Source organism: Malurus melanocephalus, unplaced genomic scaffold, assembly GCF_030028575.1.
Source record: "Malurus melanocephalus ecotype Western Australia unplaced genomic scaffold, MMel_1.1 scaffold_20, whole genome shotgun sequence".
NCBI classification, from domain to species: Eukaryota; Metazoa; Chordata; class Aves; order Passeriformes; family Maluridae; genus Malurus; species Malurus melanocephalus.
The window spans coordinates 4,306,118-4,332,253 of record NW_026623252.1 but is presented as its reverse complement, the minus strand read 5'-3'; the positions used below and the strand labels follow the sequence as shown (position 1 = coordinate 4,332,253).

The following is a 26,136-nucleotide window of genomic DNA, read 5'->3' as shown; positions in this document are numbered from 1 at the left end:
CATCCTGGTGATTTCCCTGCTGGCATCAGACCCTGAAGTGATTTAGACATTCTTGTGATGTCCTCCACAGGATTTCCACATTCATTTCCTTGGCTGCAGAGTTTAGCATGTGTGGTGGCCAGACTGAGCTAAAAAAATTCAATTTCTCTAGGGATGTAGCAAAAAAAAAGACATTTGGGATTTTTGGAAATTTAGTGGAAACAACTCAAGGAGCAAAAGTGGGAGAGTTAATTCTAATATTTATTTTCAATACACTGAATTAAGCACCATGATGATGAAGGGTATTTTTACTGCCTGCTCTCAGATGTATATATTCAATTTTTTTTTCTTTTTTGGAGCTTTTTATGGTCTGGAAGAAACCTTCTGACATTGTCAGAGGACAGCATGTTCACAAACCTTTCCAGCACAAAAAGCCTCAGCGTCGTCACTGCCTTTTCTCTGCAAGGAAGATGTGAAATGTAATATCTTGACCTGCAGCTGCAGCAAGGGCAAAACCACTCACCTCTTAAGGAGTTTGTAACCTTTGGAATCAAATCCATTGGATGTCAAGGTCCTTGGATGGTTTGTGCWGCTTGAAGTAATGCCCAGAACTGAGCTGCCACCAAAACTTCTTCAAGTAAAAGCTGCTTGCAGTCCATTAGAAGATAATTAAGTGTCCAGAAAATAGCTTGCCCCTGGAGTAACGCCACAAAAGTTATTCCTAGTGATCCTGCCATCCTAATTATTTTAGCTGGTCCCCATAAATTAGCTATCAATAATTACAGCTGTGGTATTGGGGTACAGCAACATAAAGTCTGGAGATAAATCAGAAGGGGAAAACAGTAATTCCTTTATTAATTCCCTCCCTTTTTTTTTTGGCAGTTACGCTCTACCTAAAATGATAAGAAATCTTAAGCTTTTTCCCTCTAAAAAACAAAATGTATATATAAAATTTAAAATCCCAAATCATACAGGAGAGAAGTATGTTCCCATCCTTTCATGCAGTATTTCTGTACATCTTGTGATGCGGGGTTTAGTGAGAGCCGGTTTTGCTGCTATTTCTGGTGTCTTTAAGTGCCTGAATTTTTAGGAAGTAAATGTTCATAGTTCTAAAAAAATGCAGTGCTTAAAGATTTGAGATGGATACAGAAGTGTCATTTTGACTTCAATGCTGAATGAAGAAACAGCATTTTTTTGGAACTGAAGGGGTTGGCAGGATAAGCACATGAGTAGGAAGGTTGGGGGGTTTTTAATAGGTTTGTAATTCATTTAGGGTTACTGTTAAATTCTCTTCATCAATTCGTTGGTTGTTGTATCATTTATACAGTCGTGCTGTACATGAAACATTGCAGGAATTGGAGCAAATAACATTTTGCTGAATTTCATACTGGACACACAAAACCCCACTTACTAAACCTGGAGTTTAATGAGTTTGCTTTCAGTGAGATTTTAGGAGTGTGGTTTGATAGATATTTCAAACATACATCAAAGTACATCCTTATTTTGTGGATTATCTCAGAAGAGTTGTGAGCATTCCCAGATCAAGCTATTCTCTGCTTTTTAGCTGCTTTTTAGGAAACAATTTCTTAAAAAAAAAAGCAAAAACGAAACGGGACTTAGGGTTTAGCTGGCATTAAAACTGAGCAAAATATCTGGCTGTGTTTTTCCTGGGTAACAATTTTTTAAAAAGCCCCAAAACAAAACAGGACTTWGGGTGTAGTCGGTAATAAAACTGAGCAAAATATCTGTCTGTGATTTTCCTGGGTAACAATTCTTTCAAAACCCCCCAAAATAAATCAGGACTTAAACCCCCCAAAACAAAACAGGACTTAGGGTGTAGTTGGCAATAAAACTGAGCAAAATATCCAGCTGTGGTTTTCCTGGGTAACAATTCTTTCAAAACTCCCCAAAACAAAATAGGGCTTAGGGTTTAGGTGGCATTAAAACTGAGCAAAATATAGCTGTGTTTTTCCTAGCTAACAATCTTTTTAAAAGTCCCAAAACAAAACAGGACTTAGGGTTTAGTTGGCAATAAAACTGAGCAAAATATCTAGCTGTGGATTTCCTGTCTGCAAGAGAACTTTAAAAAGAAAACCCATCAGTGTGTTCCCATATTTGTTGTCCGTAATGCCAGATGCTCGTTTGAGCACCTGTGAGTTTATCACCCATCCCTGTCAGTTCCTGGGCCATAATTCCACTGCTCAGCTGCGACTTCACCCACAGGAAACCCAGTCCTGGCCGAGGGCTGTGCACCAGGGGAAGCAGGAGGGCAGAAATTAATAAAATCTTCAGAGGCTGACTTTGAACCGAGGCAGAAAGGTCACTTGTTGGGAATCGTCGAGCCTCGGCTGCCGCAGCCTCCCCGACATGAAAGGCTTGCTGCTGCAAGACACTTATGTTGATGCTGAGGAGCGAAAGACAAGGGAGGTGAAGCTCATCTATTGTTTTAACCCACTTCATCGCAGGCTAAACAAGTTGAAAGGTTCCCTCTTGCCTTCAGAAGCGCCGTCAGCGCGGGGTCGGCGGAGGCGGCCGGTTCCGCCTTCCCGCTTGAAAGGAAAAGTGTGGCAGTGGTGGTCAGCAGGAGAAGGGGATGCTGGAAACCATGAGGCCTCGGATGAATTGGTGGTGGTTGCACATACTGGCGCATCTGGGGAGTGAGACAGAGACAGCACTTTTTTCTTTTTTTCATTTTTCTATATTTCCATAAAAATTAGTCCTACTTCGAGTGCAGAAGGGCTCGCTGTGTATCCAATGGCACGCTGGAATTTGGCCTGATTTTTGTGGGGTGAAGGAAGAAGTTTTAAGTAGCTTTGTCATTGAATGAAAACAAGTGGCACCTTAGCATTTCACTGGCTTTGGGTAATTAGTGTCCTTAGATTTTAATGGTGTCCTTAAATGTGCTGTCACCTTTACACAGACACCTTGATTATGGAAAAGGTTCCCGATGGCCACAAAGTGATGTTTACAAAGTCGGAAGGAAGTTTGTTAGATATTCATCCTGTAGAGAGGTTGGTAGTTCTGCTCCTTAAAAGTTCCAGTTTCCCCAGAGTACAGGGCAGTTTTATTTCATGATGAACCTATATAGCTAAATCAAAACATCATAAAATGAAATGATTACGTATTATAAATACATATAATAGATTATAAAGCTACAGCCAGTGAAAAGGCTAAATTAAGGTAATTGTGTTCAGTGTAAGTTTGTCCTGTTCACCACRTAACTGACCTCTTGAGGCAAAGTGGCGCAAATTCAATAAACAGGGAATTCTGGTGTAAAAGAATGAGTTTTTGAATCCTCAGCCTGCTGGAACTGAGCTGCAGAGGTATAGTGGGAAGCAACTTCCTTTCAAGAGTGGGAGTCCTAAAGAATTCCCTCTGTCTGTGGAGGTTTGCCATGRATAGCTCAGTCCTGGAATTCAAGGGGGAATTCAGCTCTGATCTACCCACTGGTTATTAAACATGATTTTGGCTGATAARGACTCATAATCAAGAGATACACACAAGACAGAATGTAGAAATAACAAGTTGGTAATTTTTTTTGAGCTGCAAACCAAATTTAGTCAATTATTGATTTAATAGCAGCCTATAGATACAGAAATATTTGTGGCCCTTATTTTTTTAATTCGTTGTCAAAATATTTGTGACACCTTTTAAAAAACATGTCCAAACAAAACTGAGGAGGGAGGTGACAAATAYGAGCAATTTCACTAAAAATATGGCTGAATATGTATCTATTGGCTGCAAAMTGAAAGAGTAAGTTCAGATCAGGTGTTGGGAAGGAATTGTTCCCTGTGAGGGTGCTGAGGCCCTGGTACAGGGTGTCCAGAGAAGCTGTGGCTGTTCTGGATCCCTGGCAGTGCCCAAGGCCAGGTTGGACATTGGGGCTGGGAGCACCCTGGGATGGTGGGAGGTGTCTGGGATAAATTGGTGGCCCTGGATGGGTCCCTTCCAACCCAAAGCATTCTGGGATTCTATGAAAACTGAGTCTTTTCATGCAGTGCTGATGTTCAAAGGGTTGGGTTGAGGAGGAGTCTCTTGGTGGAACGCGTTTGAAAGGGAGCTAATCCGAGAGGATGAGGTTCTTGATAGGGATCAGCAYGTGGAGAACACCGTGGTACAGGGTTTAATCTGCTGGGGAGGATGGGAGGTGCCAGGCCTGCAGGAGCTGCTGGAGGTGGAAATTGCTGGAGATGTGGCCAAGGTGGACTTTTCCTTCCCCATGARCAGCTGTCCCATCGCTGGAGCCTTCTCCAGCTGAACACCACGGCAGGAGCCATTCTCATGCTCGGTACTGATTCAGCCCTGTAACAGCAACGCACAGCTCTTCTTGTTTCCAGCTCCTGGCCACTCAATCACTCCAAACCCTCGTTGTCTTGTCAAGTTTTAAGCTTTAATTCACTGAAGTCCCTCTGCAGAGCCACGTGCCCCGTGTGAGGTTTCAGTGCTGAGTTTGCTGCTATGTTTATTTTATACTGGGCTTTAATCTCCTGTTTGCTGTCCCTCCACCTTTCTCCTTATAGACCAGTTACTTGTGATAGATGTTATGCATCGTATGTGGTGTGCAACTCCAGGAAGCAGTGGGTAAAAAGGGAAACTTGAACAGGCCTCGTCATTGACATTTTCCACCAATTCCCCCCCAACACATCTAAAAAAGAAAAAAAAATTAATAAAGGTTTCTTTTGTGAGCGTGAGCTGGAGAAAATTGGCCATTTGTCTGTGAGGTAATAGGCTTTGGGATAATATGAAAATCTATCAAATGATTAAATTCAATGACATTAAATCACAATTCATGAAAGGAGAATACTGCACAGTTTAATTCTATTTAATTTTYGAGGGGGGAAAAAAAGCCCTTTAAAAAAAAAAATTTGTTTGAGTTTCTCTTAAGCTGATTTCTCTGTGCTCTTTCTTAAAAGTGCCTTTCTAGTTGCCACACAGCGATGTGATCATTATCTGTCACCTCGTCGCCTTGCTGCCTCAACACGCAGTAAAAAAAAAAAAAAAAAAAAAAAAAAAAAGGGAGAGAGAAGGGGGGGAAGGAAAAAAAAAAAAAGGAAGACCAGAGGAGCTTGTGAAGTATGACTTCCTATCCCAAGACTCATTGCCTGCGATTCGTAGCGCTTGACAGTAATGATCTTATTACAGTACTCTGGACCTTGAAGAGATTTCATGAGGAGAGCGGGAGGACGCGGCTCCGTGTAATCAAGTGGCGCTGAATATTCCACGCGGTTTTGATCACACACTGATTGGGCACAGTTTTAGCCCATCTTCCAGTCAATTATGCATGGCCCCTCGTGCTCCTGTGATAGTCAGAAACATTGATAGCTGTTGGCTGGGGGGGCCGGGGAGGGGGCTGGCAGCCAGCCAGGGGTTTGAAGTGCAGTCATTCCAGGAGAAGTGCTTTTTAGTTGGAATTGATTACCTTTCTTTAGGTTTTTGCTTAATGGCAAAACTGTATTGGAGAGGGCTTCAGGTGAAAAATGGCCGTATTAGCCATTTAGAGTAGCTGAACTCCTAGTCAATTTTTAGCTTTCCCGTTTCCATCTAATTTCTATTTAATGATGTACCGTTTGATAATATTTAAGATATTTCATTTCCAGTTGCTGCTGAGCACACATGTTGAGCGCGTGTTCAATGACAGCGGATCAGCGTTCAGGTTTTGGGAATTAATCCAGTTTAACCTCCAGGCTGCCAGAACGGGGCTGTTTTGGCACCTGTGCCAGGAAACATCGGGTTTATCTGCGAGAGCTCCGAGGCTGAGGTTCCCAAGCAGAGCCAGGGCTGTTTTTATCCCATAATAAGGATAAATCCGTGTGCTTTAAAAGAGGCAAAGGGTCGCTAGCTGGCTCCTTCATTTCGATTTTCRTGTCTCTGAGGCTGATTAGGCTGCTGTTTATTTCTCCCCTATAAAAACGTCACAGCTTCCTTCATTCAGAGCCCTTCGAATGAAAATCAAATCATTAAAGCTGTGCCCATCGAACTGCAGGCACCWGAGAAGGAATTCCTTCATTGTAAGCGATGCTTCTTGTTCAGTGCCACCACTCTGGTTTCTCACATCTGAATATCCTGCTTTTAGGAATTATGGGAATATTGGGAAAATTCCTCATTTTTCTGTGTGGTTCAGAGAGATGGGAGCAGGACTTTGTGGGAAGCTGAAGTACAATGCTGTGTTATCCGTGCATCAAATGAAGAGCTTATGTTTGGAATATGCTGTGGCAGGTGATGAAAAAATGCAATCACAATGTTCTAGTATCACCCCAAATTTTTGTTTCTGTTAATCAGTAAAWTTTTTCTGAAATTTTTGCAGTCCTGCAGGCTCCCAGCCTTTACTGAAGGTGCTTCTGCCACTGAATGCCTCCCTCATGGTACTGCCCTCTTCTACTGCATCCCTTTTATTAGGACTGTGAATGGTTTTTTTCCTAAAACTGAGCTTAAATTTGCCAGTCTCACCCCTTAAAATGCAGTTTTAATTTTTTAAAATTTTCTTACCTTGTTTTAATTGGTTCTCACCTCCCACATAGGGACCAGACCAGAATTCAGAGCAAAAAAAASGTACCTTGGTTGAGTTTTTGCTCTTTGAATTGGAGCTGTTGGGTTTTGTTCCAACAAATCCGGGTTCAGCTGTTGTCTGAAATTCCAGATCTGTTTTGTAGTAATGTTTTCCTACTTGCAGGCATCCTACAATAGCTGTGAGATCTTTTTTTGGAAGAGAAGCTCCTCTGGCTCTGTGCATTTGCTGAGCTGTGGGTGCTTATCCCTGTGCTGACAGCCAGGATTGCTGGGTGCTCCTCTGCCTTTGCCCACACTGAGAGGGGAGGTTTGGGTTTGGGGCCTCTTGGGGCACCTTTGAGAGGTTTTGAACCATCSTTTAGTGCCTAAATAGTAAAAAACCCGAAGGACAGCTCTAAATTTTCCATGCAGGTCTCCATCCAGCCTTGTGCCTCTGCTTCATTTGACAAGGAACTGGCAGCTCCAGCCCRTTGCAGCTCCCTCTTTTTTTCTCCTTCCCCTTTGGGGCTTCCCCAGTGTGCAGTGATCCTGTAAGCTTTTCAAGGGAATTTTTTTTTTTTTTTTAAAAAAAGGATGTTTTACTGTTGAAATCCTCACTTGAAAATTGGCAGTGATGGTGGCTGGTTTGTGATGGTGATAAACACAGGGTGATGCTTCATATGGATAAACAAAACACCAAAGGGATCCAGCCCCTTTCCAGACAACTTTAATGCTTTAACCAAGATATTTATACATAAAAGTGCAGTTCATGATTTACTTAACTTTAAATTGGAAGCAATATTATTAAAGTAATAATAGTCAGCATCAGCATTGTCACACACAGAATTSCTTTTTGTTAGGTGGCCGCTGTTCAGTGAATGACCAGTCAGAAAGAACTGCTTGTTTTTTTAATTTTAATAAATGAAGCAAATTTTACAGTGAGACCTGGTGTTTATCACAGGAATGACAAAGCAGTCTGAGCCTGGAAAGGAGGATGTAGGGGAGGAAGTCTGGCAATACTTACCCAGTGACTAAATGTACATTTTTATCCTAAAAACTAAGCTCTCATCCATGGTAATAGTTCCCATTCAGAGATCTCTAAAATATCACTGAGGATTCCTGTAAAATTATTTTCAGAAAGTCCCCACTTGCCTGGCAACATACCTGAGTTTTGTAGAATACTTAAGAGGCCTCGGTGTTTAATTAAATTAGAACAAAACTAATTGTAATAAATCATAGATTAATATGTGCTTAATGTTTTTCATAATAAGGTAAAATGTAAGTTAATACTCACCAGATTACCTAAAGACTCTGGTGTGAGGATCCATAGTGATTAGAAGGAGAATGTGAAAATTGATTAATTTTCAGCCATTTGTCGACTGTAATCTTTATCTCTCAGTCTCTCTGTGTCCAATTAGCCACCAGTTTGTCCAGGCAAGCTCRTTAATAATTAGGTCACCACTGCTTGTGGTTCAACCTCGGATCCCAGATGTGGAGGAGAAGCTGAGCTTTGGGGAGGAATGAGATGTCCTAGAGTGATGGGGGGGGGCGGCTTTCTCTGTGGAAGAGGAGACCTGGCCTTCAGTTTATTATCTTAGACACAATTTTGTTTCGTTTTTAAGGGTGGATTAACAGAGCAGTCTACATAGTACATCACGCTCTGCTTCTACAAAATTCCTTATGCACAAGGTTTTAAGTGCAGTAATGTCATTTATTACTAGGCAAAGAGTACAGGATGTGCTCAGAGCTGTTGTGACATGAAAAAATAACCGTGAGGGAGGTTGGAAATCGAGGTTTGCTTTTCTCTTCAACRTATTGATGATTACCTGCTGCCTTTAGTAATAAAAATATCAATACAACTCATCATTCTTTCTTTAAGTCGTGGATATTATTGAGAAGCTCTTCCCAGGGGAACAGCTGACAACACTCCAGAAATACTTGTAAATAATCCATTAATAATGAACTCTTCAATCATAAACAATCTGTTCATAATGAACCTTGTGCCTCCCCACGTGCCAGCCATCCCAGCAGCTTCTTCCCCAGCTCTTTGACATCCCAGCTGAGCAGGGCAGAGACAGTTTCTGCTCCTGTAGAAACACTGATTTCATACAGATGATTTCCAGAGTGAAGAATGGTAGTTAAGAAGGACGGGAAATACCAAAATTTATGTGTAAAGGCAATTTTCCTTCTAAATAAGATGATTTTGAAAGCTTTTCATGTGTAGTCTGTTGTAGCTCCACAGAAGAAAATTCTCCATAGTTAATTGAAGTATTTCACCATCTGCAATTCCTTATACTAACAAAGAGGGAAAAGTTCCTCTTTCTTCACCAGAAATATTTCTTTCAGTCTTTTTTATTCCCTCCACAGCCGGTGAGTGGAGGAGATGTTCCTGTTACATATCATCAGGCCCCATAATTTGTCATAATGCTCGTCTAAATGGCTCGTCTAAAAAATGTGAAGGGACGCTGTCAGGGTTGTTAGGCACAAAGTTTAACCTGCAACACATGTGGGGAAAAAAAAAAAAAAGAAGAAAAGATTGACATAAACTGTCCCCCAGAGCCAGAATAAAACCCAAAATGGTTTTCTGAGCAGCAAAGGAGCCGGCACATTGAATCTCTTTGAGTCTCTGCTTGGCAGAATTGTGCTGGGCTTTGGTCCTGCTTGGAGGAGGATGTGGAGAATACGAGAAACATTAAGAGRTTCTTGTTCATTCCAGTTATCCTTCCAGAGTGAAGTAGATCATGGAGCCCCTGTGAAATACAAAGGGGTTTTGTCATTTCAAGGCAATGCCACATTGGTGCATGCAGGAATTGTCACCTCCTAGCTCTTAGTCCTTACTGGGCGCTCATTTTTGTGTGGGTCTGTCCTAACACATCATCTCCAGTTTGATGGACTCCACGGTTTGATGGACAAATTCAAAATGAATATATATATATATATATATTAACATCTCCTTTTTTTTTTTTTCTCTTAAAAAGCTTTGTGGAAGGAGGTGCAGGAGGTTTTTATCTGCATGGAAAAGGCACTGCCAGGCACCTCCATGATGGTAATTTTAGTCAGAGGTCCAGCAGCTTCTGCAAGGGGGTGGGAGGACTGAAATGAACTGTGGGAATGCTGAGAGATGAACCAGAAGAAATTCCCTCCAAGTGCCAGTTTCTAGCTCAGCTGGTATTTCTGGGGACAGGTTTGATKATTTCCTCTCTGTTTTTTGGGTGGATCTGCTTCCCTGTGCTGCAAGGCTCAATAAGGTGAGGTTCTCCTCTTTACCAGTTCTCAATTACTTGTGATTTTCCAGCACATCCAACTTATTCTCATTCCAGGCATTCTTTCCCAAACCCAATTATTTTTACCCACCAAGCAAGCTTAGATATGCCCACTAAAGGAAATAATCTATCTCAACCTTGATCATATTTGATTGGGTAGTATTTTGGCAGTAGTTTTGTATTGTTGTGTTTATTGTGGGGTTTTTTGGGGGGCTATTTTTATACCTGCAAGTTAACTCCACATGGAAAGGTGATATAATTCTGAAGGGATCTTGTAGCAGTGGGAGTTCTTGTTGCAGTTGAGAATTTTCCAGAGAACTGGGAAAATTAAAAAAGGATGTTATGTTTGTAGATGAAAAGAGGGAAGGGATCCTGAAGAATCTCTGTGTTATTTAACYTGGTATTGATCCAATGTGAAATCCTGGGTAGGCTGAGAGAAAGTAATTTCCATTGGCAAGGTAACAGAGTTGTCCAAATCTCTCACAGAAGATTGTCAGGGAATAAAAAGCTGAGCAATTTTTAATGCCACATTATCACMAGTGTCTTTCAAGAGCAAATACACTGAGCTAGACCTTAGATCACAAGAAGCTGTTGTGACTGGTTTGGTTTTTTTTTTTTTCCTTCTTTCCCAAGATATCACTCATCTTCATACTCTATTTGCATTTTTCCTGCTACTGGGAGTGCAACCTGGAGGATTTTTACTGCTCCAGAGATCTTTTTCTGAAGAAAATTCTTCTTGCTGCTTGTGCTTTGTTGGGTCCTCCTATCCTGCTCTCCTCTCATTGTGCAAACTGAGCTCTTGGCTTTCTGTGGCCAACCSAAAGATTCATCTGCTGGGGCTTTGTGTTCTCTATCCAGGGATGGATGGCATATTGGGAAGGAATTGTTCCCTGGGAGGGTGGGGAGACCCTGGAGAAGCTGTGGCTGCCCCTGGATCCCTGGAAGTGTCCCAGGCCAGGTTGGAGGGGGTTTGGATCACCCTGGGATGRTGAAAGTTGTCCCTGCCCATGGCAGAGGGGTGGCATGATTTTTATAGGAGTGGAAATCATTTTTTTAAGAAGAAAACCAGCAGAGTTTGGGTGCAAAATTGAAAAGTAGCCCAAGAGAATAATGTAAAGGGGTTTCTGCTTTTGAAATACTGTCTTGGCAAAATAGATTTGACTCCTGTAGGGAGCAGGATGCTGCTGATGCAGCCAATGAGATTGAGCTGCTGCTGATGTGCTGCTTGTAAATAGAAATCTCCATTTCTCAAGGTGAGGAAATCCTGGCTCATCCTGCCTCTGTCCCAGCTGAGGGGAAGCTGGGATATTGCACTGCAGCACTGCAGTCCTGACAGCTGTGTGTGCTCAGTCAGGCTTTGACCATCAGGAGAAATCCGTGAAGGATCTGGAGCTCTCTGCAGCTGTTAACGCCTCAGAGGAGCTCCCGATCTCCCGAGCTGTGCCTTCCTTCCCTCTTTCAGGACACTCTTCTTGCTGGCCATGCTCCCACTGCCTCCCCTGCCCCAAAACAAAAAATAAAATCCATTGAGTGAGTTGATTTAGGGTTCAGCCTTKATAAAAAACCAGCACGGAGCTCCTCACACCAGCATTGTGAGTGGCCCCTGATTGTTTGGATGCTGCCACATCCGAGGTGGAGTGTGTGGAGATTAACCAGTGTCTGTCCAACCATTTGTCACACAAATAACAGTGCCAGTAGAGTGAAATCCTGTAAATCATTTTTTCCCAGGATTGAAACCTTTTATCAGTTGTGTCAGTTCCATTATTCAATAAGCGATTAGTAACAGGCGTCGGGGCTGAGCCAGTTAGGAGCTAACAACTCGAAGCTGTGGCTTGGAAAGGAGCCTGTGCCACCAGCAGCTGCTGTAAATTCAGGATTTTGTATTTATCTGTGCAGGCCAAATGCAGTTGTTGCTCAGTTTTGCCAGAAGGTGAAAGGCAGCACGAATTTGGTGTGAGTTTTGTAATCCATGGCTCGCTCCCTCAGCCCCGTGGTGTTTGTTGTGCCCTGCCTGAGCACCCCGTGTTCAGAACGTGCAAACAGCAAATCCCATCATCCTTTTCATGACTTCATTCCAAAGTAACCACAGCAGCTCCCCAGGGATTTTCAGTGACTGCAGCTTTTGGAAAAAAAATGTCGAATTACAAAAGTCAAATTACAGGGATGAGAAGCTTGGTGTAAGAGCRGCCACAACCCTGAGTTGGTTGGATTTGGGCAAAGCAGCATCTGGGCAGATGTTGGGTACTAGGAAATCACAGACATCTGCATCTTAATGATTTTTACGTTTTTAATTGTAATTAAATTGACAGCAAATCTGAGGAGCCCCACCCAACACAGCCATGGGGTGATTGTAGCTTCTTGGGTGTGGAGYTCTGTGGAATTCAGGTGCAGTCTATGGAGAGGAGGCAAAATCTTGCATCTGCCACTGGAAAGAATTTTTCTGTTCCCACTGGATGCCTTAAGTACTTCCTTTCTGCTGAGGAAGAGATCAAGACCTGTGCAATAACCATTGCTTGAGCAGTGAGTTTGGGAARTGAAGTTGGGAAGTTTGTAAGCTCCTGGTGAAAATTCCGTGCTGCTTTGTCCCATTGCTGGCTTTGAGGGAATTTACTTGTGCAGGCTCTGAGGAGCCTGAAAATGCAAATTTATTCCRTAGTGCTAAATTTCGGAGTAAGTGAAAGCTGGAATATCAAAGTGACATCAATACTTAATTTATTGGAAAAATCAAACTTTTCATCACTTGTATCTACAAAAAATCTGCAAAGAATGAGAGCTGTAAGAATTACATTAATATTGGTGCTCCGTGTCCTGAATTGTTTCCTGTAAGATACTTTAGCAGAAGTTCCCTGCATTTTCCCCCCAATTCTGCTTCCTCTTCAACCACCCCAGACGATGTTTTTTTCCTTCTCTCCTTCACGATGCTTTGAGAGGGGTTTGGTGTTGGTGCATTTTGTGTTATGTAATTGTGTTATATRATTTTTTCAGGGGGGTTGGATGATGTGACCTCTAAAAGGCCATTTCCAACCCGAATTTCTATTCCATGAGAATATTATTTATTTAGCTCTGTCAAGGTTCTCAAAGCCCAGGTGGTTTTGGTGTCCCATCAAACAGGGTTTGTTGTCACAGATGCCACCCCAGGTGCTGGTGTCACCTGAGCTCCAATAATCCCGATGATGAGCATGAGACTGATCCCAGGATCAAAATAATTGGATGGAAATGCAAATAAAWTTGAAATTCCAGAGGGTCTGATATCTTAGGTCAGATGGAGTCAGCATCCCTGGAAGTGTTCAAAAAATGAGAATTTGGGGCATTTTGCTATAGGGTTTGGTGGCATTTGGTCAAATGTTGGACTTGATAATCTTGGAAGTCCTTTCCAACCTTGATGATTCTGTGAAATCTAATTGTGTAGCCAAAAAAAAAAAGGAAATTAGTACCACAAAAGAAGTGTAATAAAAGTTCATATTTAGGGTTGAGGATCAGTTATAACACAAGCTGCTCTGTTATAAATCAGAAATAAGCCAAGGTGCATTGTACACTCCTGGTAGTTAATGCATGATGATTATAGAGGTTATCCCTGCCATATTTCCAGRTGTAAAAAACTTGAGAAAAGCCATGGAATGGACTTAGAAACTCTGCTGGCTCACTGCTTCACTCACCCCGAGTGAAGTAATATTGGTTTTAATAGAAAAATTAAAATGCATTTAAGGCAAATAATTTTCAGTAAGCACATTTTGGGGGTTRGGGGTGTTTTACATTTGAATTATTGGAGCGGGGCAGCTGGGGTTCACAGAAAACTGTCATGTAGCATTAAAAGTGACAAAAATCAGCAATGATCTTGACAAATCCTGTTTTGTCAAAGAAATATTTTTGTTTCGTCTGCAGGAAAACCTCTTATGGTTGTTTTGTGGGGTTAAAAAAAGAAAAAAACAGTGGCAGGGTGACAAACCGATTCCCTTAATTCCAAAATTGGAAGAATAACCTTAGAAATGGGAGGATGGAATGCTCCCAGCCAAGGGTTTGTTTTCCAGAGCCAGAGCTGGGGGTCTGGTGATCACAGCCCAGCCATTCCAGCCCCGTTAGACAGCAGCAGTCAGAGTCATTAAATAATTATACCTTTGATTAGCTGCTTTAACTGTTGGCTGCCTTTGAAATATGATAGTATAATTTCAAGCTTTTATTAAAAGACAATTTTTCTAGGTGGTTGAAAAGGATTTTTGTGTGTGTGTGTATGTGTGTGTAGAAAAGAGCCATAATTTTCTGCTTCAGATAATGAAAAACTGAGAAAAATGTTTCCAATTACCACTTCCTTTTTGTCGATTGGAATCTTGTATGTTTATAGTGTATTGGAAAGGCACTGAAATCGTTTAGTGGGTGCTTTCCCGACTGCACAAATTTGGATGGAGAAATATTACAAGAGGGGAAAAAAAATTAAAAACATTTTTTTAGAAATGTTTAATTAAAGTAACTTTTTTCCCCTGTCACGAGCAGAAGTATGAATGTGTTTTCATTTTTTTCCCCCTTCATTTGAAACGTTCAAAGCTGAAGAGAAGCCAAACGTAATTAACTATTAATATGATTTGAAGTATTACTTTTAGAGTGTTTTGAGGGTTTCAAATAGAGTCTGGGAAGAGATTTCAGTTGCAGAGGAAAGGGATTTTTGGTGTTATTTTTTGTGCCAGACATACAGTTTTAGTTTTGTTTGGGGAAATTCCTTAAATCAGCTAATTTACTTTACATAATTTTGGTTTTTCTGAGTGGTCTGGAGTCCAGAAAGGGCATATTTAGAACTGTTGCCATATGAAGTAATTTTTTGTCTCTCATTTCTTCGTTTTTAGGGACATATGTCCTGCTTCAAACAGAAATGTTGGGAAACTTCAGAGTCCTGTTCAGGTGTTTAAAGAGGGCTCACTGTCTGGTTTAATAAATAGAAACAAATAAACAATATAATAAATAAATAATTACTATAAATAAAATTAATAATTGAATTATTATTAAATATTATTATAATGAATAATAAATAATTATTATAAATAAATAAATAGTATAAATCTAGTTTAATAAATAGAAAAACAGGTAACATATTTATCATCCCTTCCCATGGCAGGGCTTGGAACATGATAGTCTTTAGGGTCTCTTCCAACCCAAACCTTTTTATGATACTGGGATTCATAAGATCTGTTTTCTTTGTGGGTTTTTTATTTTGGGATTTAGTGTTGGACTGATCTAGAAATGCAATGTATCCAGTTTATTTTATATTTATATATTGGAAATGACTGTGGTTTAGTTTTGGGGTTTTTTAACCCTTTTGGAGGAATTTGTGTCTTCACTGCTTTCACACAGGGTAAGACAGTATCAAGACCCTTTCCAGAGACAAATTTACATGATCTGAGCATCTCCTGAGTTGCATCTTAATGAAATCATTTCAATCCTCTGGTCAAGGAGTGGGGTCTTGTTGGACCCCAAGAAGAAAGAAAACTCCCCTACCTGCCCCAATCAAACCACAGTGCAAAAAAACTTGAGGAAGAGCAGGAGGAGGCTGAAGTTTATCCTTAATTATTCAACTTTGCCTCCTGTCTGCACCTTATAAATCAATTTTCTGGGTGGATGTTACTCAGGTATTTCCTGAGTTGCCCTGGCCTGTGCAGGGGGAGGAGGTTTTTGTCAGCGTCTCCTCGCTGTTCAATCGCTGCACACCCAGAACGGAGCAGCATTCCTGGGCTCCCGGCCGGGTTTATCCCTGGGAAGGCGTTCAGGGCAGCCCCAGCCCCCTTCCCCTTCCCCTTCCCCCAGCCTGGCTGCAGAGATCCCATTATTTCTGATAATTGATGCTGAGGGCTGTGGCGTGCCTCATTTAATCAGCAGCGCTCGGTGCACTCCGGGGATGTAATTCATGCACGCCGCCACCTCCAACATGGCTGGGGAGCCTTGGCCATGCAGCCTTCCCTAATCAGCTGTCTGAGAACGATTTATCTCATCAGCAAAGAGCTCTGGCACAGCCACAGCACAGGTGACATCAGCACACCTGGAATCCGCCGCGCAGCACCGCCGGGAGGTTTTTAGGGTGAGACTGATGCCTTGGGATTTTTAGTTTGTATRTTTTCATGCGTCTGTATTCTTGTAGTTCTCTAGTACAACAGTAAAACTACCATTCTCCCATCTTTAGACAAAACAATTCCTCTCTGAGCCTTGATCCAAGGACACCTCACTGCCTCAGAGCCCCAAAATATGGAAACAACAGCGAGTTGGGGGGGAGCAAGTTTGGGGTGGGTGACATCATGACCTGAAGATCATTGGGGAATTAAGACCCAATATGTTAATAAGGCAGAACTTTATAAAAGGTGAATATCTCGTGACTCGGGGTCCATTTTAGGTGTAGCCACAGCAGAAGGCTTTTGTCTGCCCTAACATGCCAGTAGGCTTGTTAGGCCTGGATTAAAGTTGTCTATTCTCATTCTCTTAAATTTGTCTAGCCTCTATTTCAAATTAGCCTAATTGATAAGGCATCAAGGCAGTCCATGGGAACACTGTCCCGGGAGTAAAAGTGTATTTCTGGGATCAGAATATAAAAAGAACTGCATTGGAGTGGGGTGAAAAGGGTTAATGTGGTGTTTTGGTGAGTGTAATATCCTGAGCAKCCTTAGAGAACTTCCCAGGTAACAAACAGATGTGTCCTCAGATCACACCTGAATTTAAATCCTTCCCACAGACACCTCCTGCTTTTAGAAATACTTTTAGAAATAACACCTCTTGCTTTTAGAAACACTTTTTAGAAATGCACCTCTTGCTTTTAGAAATATTTGTAGAAATACACCTCTTGCTTTTAGGAATAAACCTCTTGCTTTTAGAAATACTTTTTAGAAGTACACTTCTTGCTTTTAGAAATACTTTGTAGAAATACACCTCTTGCTTTTAGAAATACACCTCTTGCTTTTAGGAATATTTGTAGAAATCAATACGCTTTTAGAAGTACGTGATCACAGTGGCAGTAAACGTATTTACTGCAGAGCCTGACTGATCCAAACTGCGCAGATTCATTAACAGAGGATAAATAGCAGCCCTGTTAAAGCAGGCAAACACAGAAATTCTGTCTGCGAGGGGCTGGCCACAGCTGTAAAGTTATTGCCTGAGCAAATACAAAGAGAGGTGGTAATTGGGAGTGATTAAGTTTAATTGATTCCCAGTTCCTTCATACCTTAACAAAAAGCTGTCCTGAAGCCTTGTTTCCTCCTTCCYACACCGACATCCCTCTTGTCACTGGGATGTGCAGGTGTAAAGGGTTATTTTATAGATGGGGACAGTTCAGCTCGCAGGGAGCACCCAAAAGCACCAGCACTGGGATAATTTCTGTCTCCACATCCAGCTGCGTGTCCTGCCCGAGCTGCAGCTKCTGCCACTGCTGCCTTGTCAGGGACACAGAAAATTTCTGAACTGAAAGAGCAGTCAGGCATCAGAACAGGCTGCCCAGGGCAGGGGTGGAGTCACCATCCCTGGAAGTGTTCAAAATCCAGTAAGTGTGGCATTTTGTGGTGTGCTTTAGTGGCCATGGTGAGGTTTTTTCAGATGCTGGGGCAGCCACAGCTTCCCTGGATCCTCAGTATTCCAGGACCAATACCATTCGCCACTTCAGTAAAAGTTAAATTAACCACTGGGAAATAATTTATTAAATTCCAGATGTTTGAGCTTTGAGAAGGTTTGTCTGGGGTTTTTTTTGTTTTTGGGTTTTTGTTTTTTTTTTTGTATTTCCAGCTAGAGACACTTCTTGGTGGCTTCTTTAGAAGAAAACACACTTCCAGGAATTACTTCAAAATCRATCTGTCTGCAAGTTCTTTGTTCTTGGGGAGTTTTGCTGTTAGAGAAGGAAGTATTTCTCACAGCATTTTGTTGTGAACCAGTTGTGGTTTCTTTGATTAGGTGTATGTGTGATGAAGATAATAGATGGGGAAAATAGATGTAGGTAAGATGTGTAGGTTATAGATAGGGATATAGATATGGGTATGGGTGTGGATATGGATGTGGATATTGATATAGATATGGATAAAATATGGGTATGGATATGGTTTATAGATAGGGATATGGATATAGATATGGGTATAGATATGTATATTGATATAGATATGGATATCGATATTGATGTAGATACATAATATAKAGAKATGGATAWAGATGTGGATATAGATATAGATATGTATWTWGATATAKATRKRTATRWRTATWKATATRGATMTGRATATWGCTATARATMTRGATATAGCTATARATATRGATATAGMTATRRATATKWATATWTRTATATRWATATRWATATRTATRKATRTRGATRYAGRTAYRGRTATRGRTATAGRTATRGATATKGATRTWGAKATRGAKATKGATATWWATATRAATATRMATATAMATATARATRTAGATRTAGATATAGATRGATATGGATCTCTCTGAGCTGGCAACAAGAGCTTTTGTTGAATTAACTTTAGGAACCAGCACGCGATCCCAGACCAGACAAACTGAACATTCTGGGGAATAATTAAAAGGCAAAACATGAGCTGCAGTGCCTGTTCCAGCCTGTCTGTAGGCAGTGGGCAGTTGCAGAGGCAGGCAGGGTGGGATGGCTCTGCTGGGCCCTGGCACATCAATCATCCWGCAGAGGCTGTGCTTGGCAGTGTCCAAACCCTTATTGAATCCTCAAAGGCWGGAGAGCACCTGGAGAAAGCGGGCRGGGGCCTAATCGATGCCAAAGGATGTACTTGGATGTATCAGCACCTCGGCATCACCGTGGAGAAAGCCCATTTGTTTGGAGAGAAGGGAAAGGCTGMCACTGAACACATTAAAATGGATTATTTCATCAATAGGTTAATAGAAAAGCAGGCTGCGGGTTCACTCCTGCTCGCACAAACGTGTGAAAWATGGGAAAGGCACTGGGAAAGGGGCTCTGTGCACTGGAGACCATCTTCCCTTCCAGAGGGGTGCCAWACCTCGTTTTTGCCTATTTATATGTAAATGTTCCAGAGGAAAAACAAGTTTTCTGCTGGGCAATTGTGCCTCTCTAGGCGCGGAGACTTCTTAAATAGGTCTAGAAATGAAAGGGYTTTTTCAGCTTGAAGGATGCACCCACTGAAAATACTTTTAGATTTGATGATGTCACTCAGAATCCAGTCCTCCTTTTCAGTGTGGAGCATTAAAGCCTGCAGATGGCTTTATTAAAATCATATTTAGCTGAGCAGTACAGGGGCTTCAGGCAGTGCTCTTCCAGCTTTAATTCTTCAGCTGAAAACTGAGCTTTTTGTTGAAGGCTGGAATGRCTTCAGGTCACTGTTCCTTTTCCCTGGAAGCAGCTGTTTGGGCTGAGTTTTGCGAGGCATTTCAGAAATTCCCTCATAAATTCTGAAAGAAATGTTTGAAATTATTGTCTCCTGGTTCTGGCTGTGTCGTGGTGTGTTGATGTCGTCCTGAGGAGTGAGGGAGAAGGGTCTGAGATTCCTTYGGAGACTTCTAAAATTGACTCCAACCATCAGCRCAGCACCAYCATGAACCCTGTCCCCMAGTGTCACATCCACRTGCCATTTAYRCCTTCCAGAGATGYTAATTCCACCCCTTCCCTGTTACTCCAGTCGCTTTCGGGTGTCCTGGTGTGCTCAGATGTTTCATCCCATTCCTGTCTGATCAAACCCAGCCCAAACATTGTGTTTTAAAGGTTCTAAAGAAGGTGAAAACGTGCTCTCCCCTAATGAGCCCGGAAGCAGAGTGCTTTTGAGCAATATTTTGTGCTAATTGTGAAGCAGCAGCACAGAGGATCTCAAAGTTTGGGTCAATTCTATTTGCTGTTCTCTGTAAAGAACAAACTTTTTGCTTTTTTACCCCTTTCCAAACAAACACTTTGATTTTCCAGTGGGGAAGGAATTTTGGAGCAGCCTGGGAGGGTGGAAGGTGTCCCTGCCATGGCAGGGKGTGGGATGAGATGAGTTTTAAGGTCCCTTCCAACCCAAACCACTCCAGGATTTTATGATCCTTCTTCCTCTGAGCTCAGCACTACAAATAACATTTGTCATTATGAGGATTTGAGGTCATTGCATCATCACCTCAATTTTTAAAGGTGATGCTGTAAAAAGGAGGTTTGAGGGTGAATTCCAGGCCTCAAGTGATCCCCACAGGCTTTTGGAGGAAGAGGAGCTCTTGTCTGGCTGTTTTGTCATGAATTAAATCACATTTTACAGTAGCTGTTTTGTCCAGTCCTGTATCTTCTGTACAAATACTTCCTGCCTCTTTTTTTTTCTTTTTTTTTTGACTTCTACTGGTCTGTTTTTGTCTCTTCCAATAGCAGATCCATTTAATCTTGTCAAATCGTGTCTTGTTGTGGTGACTGAAAGAAAAATCACTCTYGATGCGAGGTTTTCCACATGGGCCGTGGATTGCAGAGGCTGAGTGGTCCCGTGTGCATTTTCTGTGTGTGAACAGGCTCGTGCTTGTATTTTACTTCACATGCTTTTTGATGTTTCTTTTCTCCCCTTTTTCATTGAAAAAAAAACCAATTTTTTTTTTTTCTTCTCCCCCTTTCTTTTTTCTTTATTTTTATTCTCTTTTTTTTTTTTTTTCTCTTCCCCTCCTGCTCTCTGGACGCAGCCAAACGCAAAGCTTGGAAACTAAACCGTGTTGGTAGCCTGCGAAATATTTACAGCAGCAGCAGCACCAACACCGAAGGTAACAAACCCACCCGTCCCAGACAAACACCTCCTCTCTCTTCCCCCCTTTTTTTAACCCACTTCTCCAAAATTTCGCCTTCCTCGCCTCTCTCTCTCCCTTTCCCCCCTGGAAATGAGATTTGCCCCAAGCATGCGTGTTCGTTTCCACCCCGTGTTTGCAGAGTCATTCCACTTGGTCTTTTCATCTTTCCGTTTGCGCCTTTTATTTTGCCATTCATGTTCCTTTCAGCTTACTTAAATTTTGACCTTTCCCTSTAGTCGTGGAGTGGTGATGTTTAAATTACTTCAGGAACCCATTTGCTCCTTTTATTTATTTTTTTTTAAGAGATACATATATATATATATTTTCCCTTTCTCCATGTGGGCACTCAATGTAATATTTCCCAAGTTATTACGCTTTTTAAAAGTGTTAGTATCAGGTGTAATGATCTGTAGCCAAACACAATAGTGTGCCGTGACATTTAAGTAACAATCTTAATTTGTTTTGTGCAAGCCTTCTCCATAATGCTCTTTGCAGCTCTAATCCAGAGGCGAGACAGTGCCGGGTCATTTGCATGTGCTACTCTTGCTTGTAAATTCTGGATATTGTTGTATTTCTAAAGGTCACCCCGTGCCAAAGTTCACAAATTGACTTACATTGCTTTTTTTTTTTTTTTTTTTTTTTCCCCCACCCAAGACAGCCGTCATGCCTTTTGTATAATAGCACATGGAATTTTATGTATTTATTTCCTCCCCCTCTCCACCTTCATTTGAACAACACAATTATAAACTTTTCCTTCTTTCTTCTTTTAATATATATATATTTTTATTATTACAAATGTCAAAGGTCAGAATTACTCGGAAACCAAGCAAGAAGGAGACAGGGGGAAAAAACCTTTCACCACCACCTCCAGCAGCATGGAAGAGGGATGGTGTAAGGAATAGGGAATGCAAAATAGGTCACAACTCAGTAATCTCGCTATGAGGGAGGGGGATTTTTTTTTTCTCTTCACTTAAGTGCGAACCAAATGGGTCAAGTAATCGCAAGCGCATGCCCTAACACTAATTGACTTATTTTGGAATGATTATAACTGTAATATTTTTCTTAATGTCACTGTTTTCTGGGCTGTTGATTTTAGTGATTGCCAAGCGGTGGCATTAAATCTCTTGTAAATTTTAAATTGCATGCTATTTCTGTAAACAAGTCCCTGTGTTCACATCCTGATCATTAACCTTTGGTGATTTATATCACCGTCCTTTTTTTGCACAATTACAGCCCAAGCTGCTGGCGGGGGCCTGCCTCTCCCTGCCAAACAAAGTGTGCACAGGAAACAAAAGTGGGGTTTTATTCCAGCTTGTTAAGGCAGCTTTTTTTGTTGTTGTTTTTAATATAATTTTATTTTGTTTCTCAGCATAAGTGTAAAATTATTACCTTTCAGAGCTTCTAAGCTGGCTGGTTTGATCCTTTTGTTGTCTTTTCAAATAGGAAGTGCAAAATATGAAAGGGCAGAAAGTGACTGTTGGATATTCATAAGTTTTGGGATTGTCGTTTTTCAACAAACATACTTCAATAATTTTTAATTTTCTGTTTGCTGTTTTTATCTCCCAGGCCATACCTGGCCAGGTATATTTGTTGTTATTACAGGTTTAGTGCTTGAGAAACTTGTGATTTTATAGCCACCTGTTAATAAACTGCAGTAGGGGAACAAATATATGGGATTCCCTTGTGGTTTACAGATAAAGCGTTTTTAGGGTCTAATCTTTGATCTTACTCATCAAACTGAAGGCATCTTGGTTTGGGAATGGGGTCCTGCTGGCCATGGCCCAAAGAGTTTTGAGACACAGCAACAAAATGAAATTCTAAAATTGGGAAAATATGTAATTTTTGGGATGTTTTATCCCCCCTGAAAGCTGGAGGCTCAGTGCTCTCCGTAGCTTGGAGCTGGTACCGTGAGCCTTTGTGTGAGAGCTGGAATGGTGAGACATGCAAATGTGGAGTTAATGAGCATTGWAAGTATTAAAAACCACATGTTTGGATAATTATGCCTTCAAAAAAGGGAGCGGTGATGGGAAATGACAGTCCAGAATAACAAATCTGCTTTGGTCCTYAGCACAAACGCTTGCTCAGTTGCACTTACACCTATTTACGCACCAAAAACGTTACCCTCAAGTTCAGTCCCGGTTTGAAAAGCTCTCCAATCATTTTATTTGTTTATTAATGATCACCTTCTGTTATTTTGAGGTGTTCTGGCTGCTTCCAGGAGTGCAGATCTCAGGTGGAGATGGAAGAAGGTGTGTGATGGTCCCCAGCGTGGGGGGACCCTGGGTTTGAGCATCCTCCTCGGTGGGGCTGCTCTCTCCTGGCAAAAATAACACTGTGGGTGGGATTTTCACGARGTGTGAGATCCCAGCTGGAGGACTCAACCTTCTGAGGATTTTACAGAATCTCTGAGGCTGGAAAAGCCATCCAAGGCTAAGGTGGGACTGACCCCACCTTGTCACCAGCCCAGAGTGCCAYGTCCAGAAGTTCCTTGGACACCTCCAGGGGTGGGGACTCCACTYCAAGGCCTTTCCATGGAGAAATTCCTGCTGATGTCCACCCTGGCCCAGCCTGAGGCCATTCCCTCTCCTGTCCCTGTTCCCTGGGAGTGGATCCCAACCCTCACCTTGCCACAGAATTGCAGGGTTACCTCCTCCATCAGTTTTGGCTTATTAAAAGAAATCTGACTTTCATTGATTTCAGCATTGCCTGAACTCTTTGGTTTTTGGTTTTTTAGGGGTTTTCTTTAGGGACCCGTTGACAAATGACCAAGTCCCACAGGCTCCCTATTGCAGGCAGCCAGGTTTTAAGCAATCCTTTGGTTTTTTKGGGGTAAAAATGTGTAGTGTCAGTGAGTGTATGCTTGAAACAAACTCCTCTCTGGTTTTAAATCCCGCTGGGGTCACTTGTCCCTGCTATCACAGCAGATTTTTTTTAATATAGAATTACTTTTCCTGTATCAACAGATTTGACACYAGGCTGGACGGGGCTTGGAGCACCCTGGGATAGTGGAAGGTGTCCCATGGCAGAGGGTGGAACTGGATGGGCTTTAAGGTCCTTTCCAAYCCAAAATGTTTTGTGATTTTCTGATTTTGCAGCACAGCGGGAAGGATTATCTCTAAGGAATTAAACACATGTGCTCTGCTTGCATAAAGATACAAAATCCTGATTTTTTTCCCTCCTCATGGTTACATGTGTGATTTTCAACAGTGCTGGGCTGGATTTGCTGGGCACTGAGGGAWAACTTTTTGGTGTGGATATTCCTGAAGTCCCCAGCTTTGGTTTCAGAGTGATGCTGTTGCTGCCCTGGTGCCGTGCYTGTCTGAACTGAATTTTTTACCTTTTTCACTCTGTGCAGTCTTGGCACCCATGAAAAACGTCAAATTCATGTAGCAGAGGGGTTCAGTGCCTTCAGCCTTCCATCCCCAGTCTGTGCCTCCTAAATATGGGATGTAAAACATCGTAAACCTCTTCCATTGGAACACAACCTTTACCAAGAGCTGTGGGCAAGCACTAGCAGAGCTCTGTTGTCCTGATAGGGTTGATTTTCAGAACTAATTAGATTTAGACACTGGGTTTGGAAAGGGGAGAGAAGTATTAGCATAGCCATGCCCAGTGGGACATGGCACAAATATTTCCTTAATTGAGGCTGCTAATAAACATACTTATCTGGCGAGTGACGGGGGTAATTCACACCGAGCAGCAAAAGGTAACGAGACCTGACGTAAATAACACATTGTAAACAAATTGTGTGCTGTAAACATCTCCTGCCGCTTTTCAGAGCACCCCAGCAGCTCTTCCTCCTCCTCCTCCTGTGGGAAGGAGGAAGGGTTATGATGCTCAAGCAGGAGAGGGAGGAGGAGGCGAGGAAAAAGGAGTTTAAATAGGTCTCTGTGTTACTTGAGGCAGGGATTCAGCTGCACCCTCAGCKCTTGGAGGTGCTTCAGGGCCTTTGGAGGGTGTTTGGGTGCTGCCCTTGACTCCTTGTTCCGTGAAGGGTTTCCTGTGCCAGCAGCACCACCCTGCAGATGTGTGGGGTGAGTTACTGTTAGTTAGCACCAGCATCCTCTGATGGCAGCTCTGCTGGGCAGAGATAAAAATGCCTGCTCGGCTTGGAAACCACAAGATCCATTCTTGTTCCTGGTTCTGGCAAAATATTGATGAATGCGTTTGAGAAAGGCTGTAATATTGATTTAAAAGCCAGCTTTTGGGATGGGTGGGATTTCTGCATGGCAGGAAGGAGCCTTGGCCTCCTGCTGGCTTTCTGTGCTGAAGGGTTGGACCGGGTGATCCTTGAGGTCCCTTCCAGGCTGATCTTTAGTGATTTTGGGACTTGAATTGTGTTTGGGGCTGCCCATGCACTGGTGCAAGGTGTCCATGGTTATTCCTGCAGTCCTTAATATTGGGAGTAAAACAGGTGGGAGTGGAAATCGGGCTCAAACTGACTCCTGCACTTCATTTCAAACCACTCCTGAGGGGTACCAAGTGCTGTGGCTGCTTCTGGACATGTGTTTTCCCTACATTTAATGGATTTAATTGAGTTCTCTGGAACAAGTTATGGACTAATTGTATCCTGTAGTAATTTTCAGTGTCGTTTTCTAAACCTGCTCTCAGCCCCATGTCACAAACACTTCGGTGGGGGAAGGCAGTCAGGCCATGCCTGGATATTTGTTTTTCCTTCCACAATCCATTGCTCCTGAGATATTTTCTCTCAGTTTTGCAGAAATGGGTGGGCTGTGGCCATGCCTGGCTTTTGGCAGAGCGAAATCCATGTGAACTCAGGGTGAATGCAGTAACCTGACTCAGGAGGGTGATGGTGAAAGGAGTGTCCGTGGAATCCCAGAATCGTTTGGGGTGGCAGGGACCTTAAAACCCATCCCATTCATGGCAGGGACTCCTTCCACTTTCCCAGGTTGTTCCAAACCCAGTCCAACCCAGCCTGAAACAATTCCAGGGAAGGAGCAGCCACAGCTTCTCTGGGCACCCTAAAAATTCACTGATTACACGCCCGCTTCTACTAAAAGGAAAAAAATCTCTGGTGTTTTACCTTCCATATCATCACAGTCCCACAGTTTTGGCTCATTTCCCATCCCAGCCACCCCTTCCCTCTTCGAAAAAAAACAGCAAAACAAACAACAACAACATTTTAGACATCTCCTGTTGATAATAACTTCCAAATGGAAGTCGGTGGCAGCTGGTTCTTCACACTTTAACCCTTCCTCTGCTGCCCTTCCAGGAAATAATTGATGACTGATTGGCCCATTAACCTTTTTTTTTYCTAAAAAAAAAAAAGTTTGACAGCCTGGACTTGTGTAATGAGGAGGGATTCCTGGTGATATCAGGCTGATGGCTGAGTTGCTTGCCCCTGAGGATGCAAAATTAGCCCCGTGGGACCTCGTCTGCATAGAAACTGGACACAATTAGTGTAATATCCGGTGTTATTAATGTAGTTTGGAGTAATTGGGCAGGTTGATTTCGACAGGTTGATGGTGCTAAAATACTATTATGGTGGACCTTTCCATGAATAACTGTTAAACATGGAAAACTGTTTAATAAAATTTTGTGATTGGGCTCACAGGGATTTAAATAGCACAACCTATAATTTGACTGAAGAGTAAAAGTGAACAATTTTCATCCTCCCGCCTGGATTTTCCTGTTCCTGCATGCCAGGCTTAAGGACGTCCAGGTTTGT

The 26,136-nt window shown here is 42.2% G+C and overlaps 1 protein-coding gene across 5 annotated transcripts in view; it reads left to right on the top strand.

Moving 5' to 3' along the window:
- AGAP1 (ArfGAP with GTPase domain, ankyrin repeat and PH domain 1) overlaps window positions 1–26,136 on the top strand; it is a 230,236-nt gene that overhangs the window by 163,120 nt on the left and 40,980 nt on the right. For 3 of the 5 annotated variants that reach the window (XM_057389903.1, XM_057389904.1, XM_057389901.1), the window contains one exon: window positions 20,346–20,423. The exons of the other annotated variants lie outside the window; for them this stretch is intronic. In XM_057389903.1, coding sequence (XP_057245886.1) covers window positions 20,346–20,423 — 78 coding nt within the window. The remainder of the gene's footprint in view (window positions 1–20,345; window positions 20,424–26,136) is intronic. 5 annotated transcript variants of the gene reach the window in all.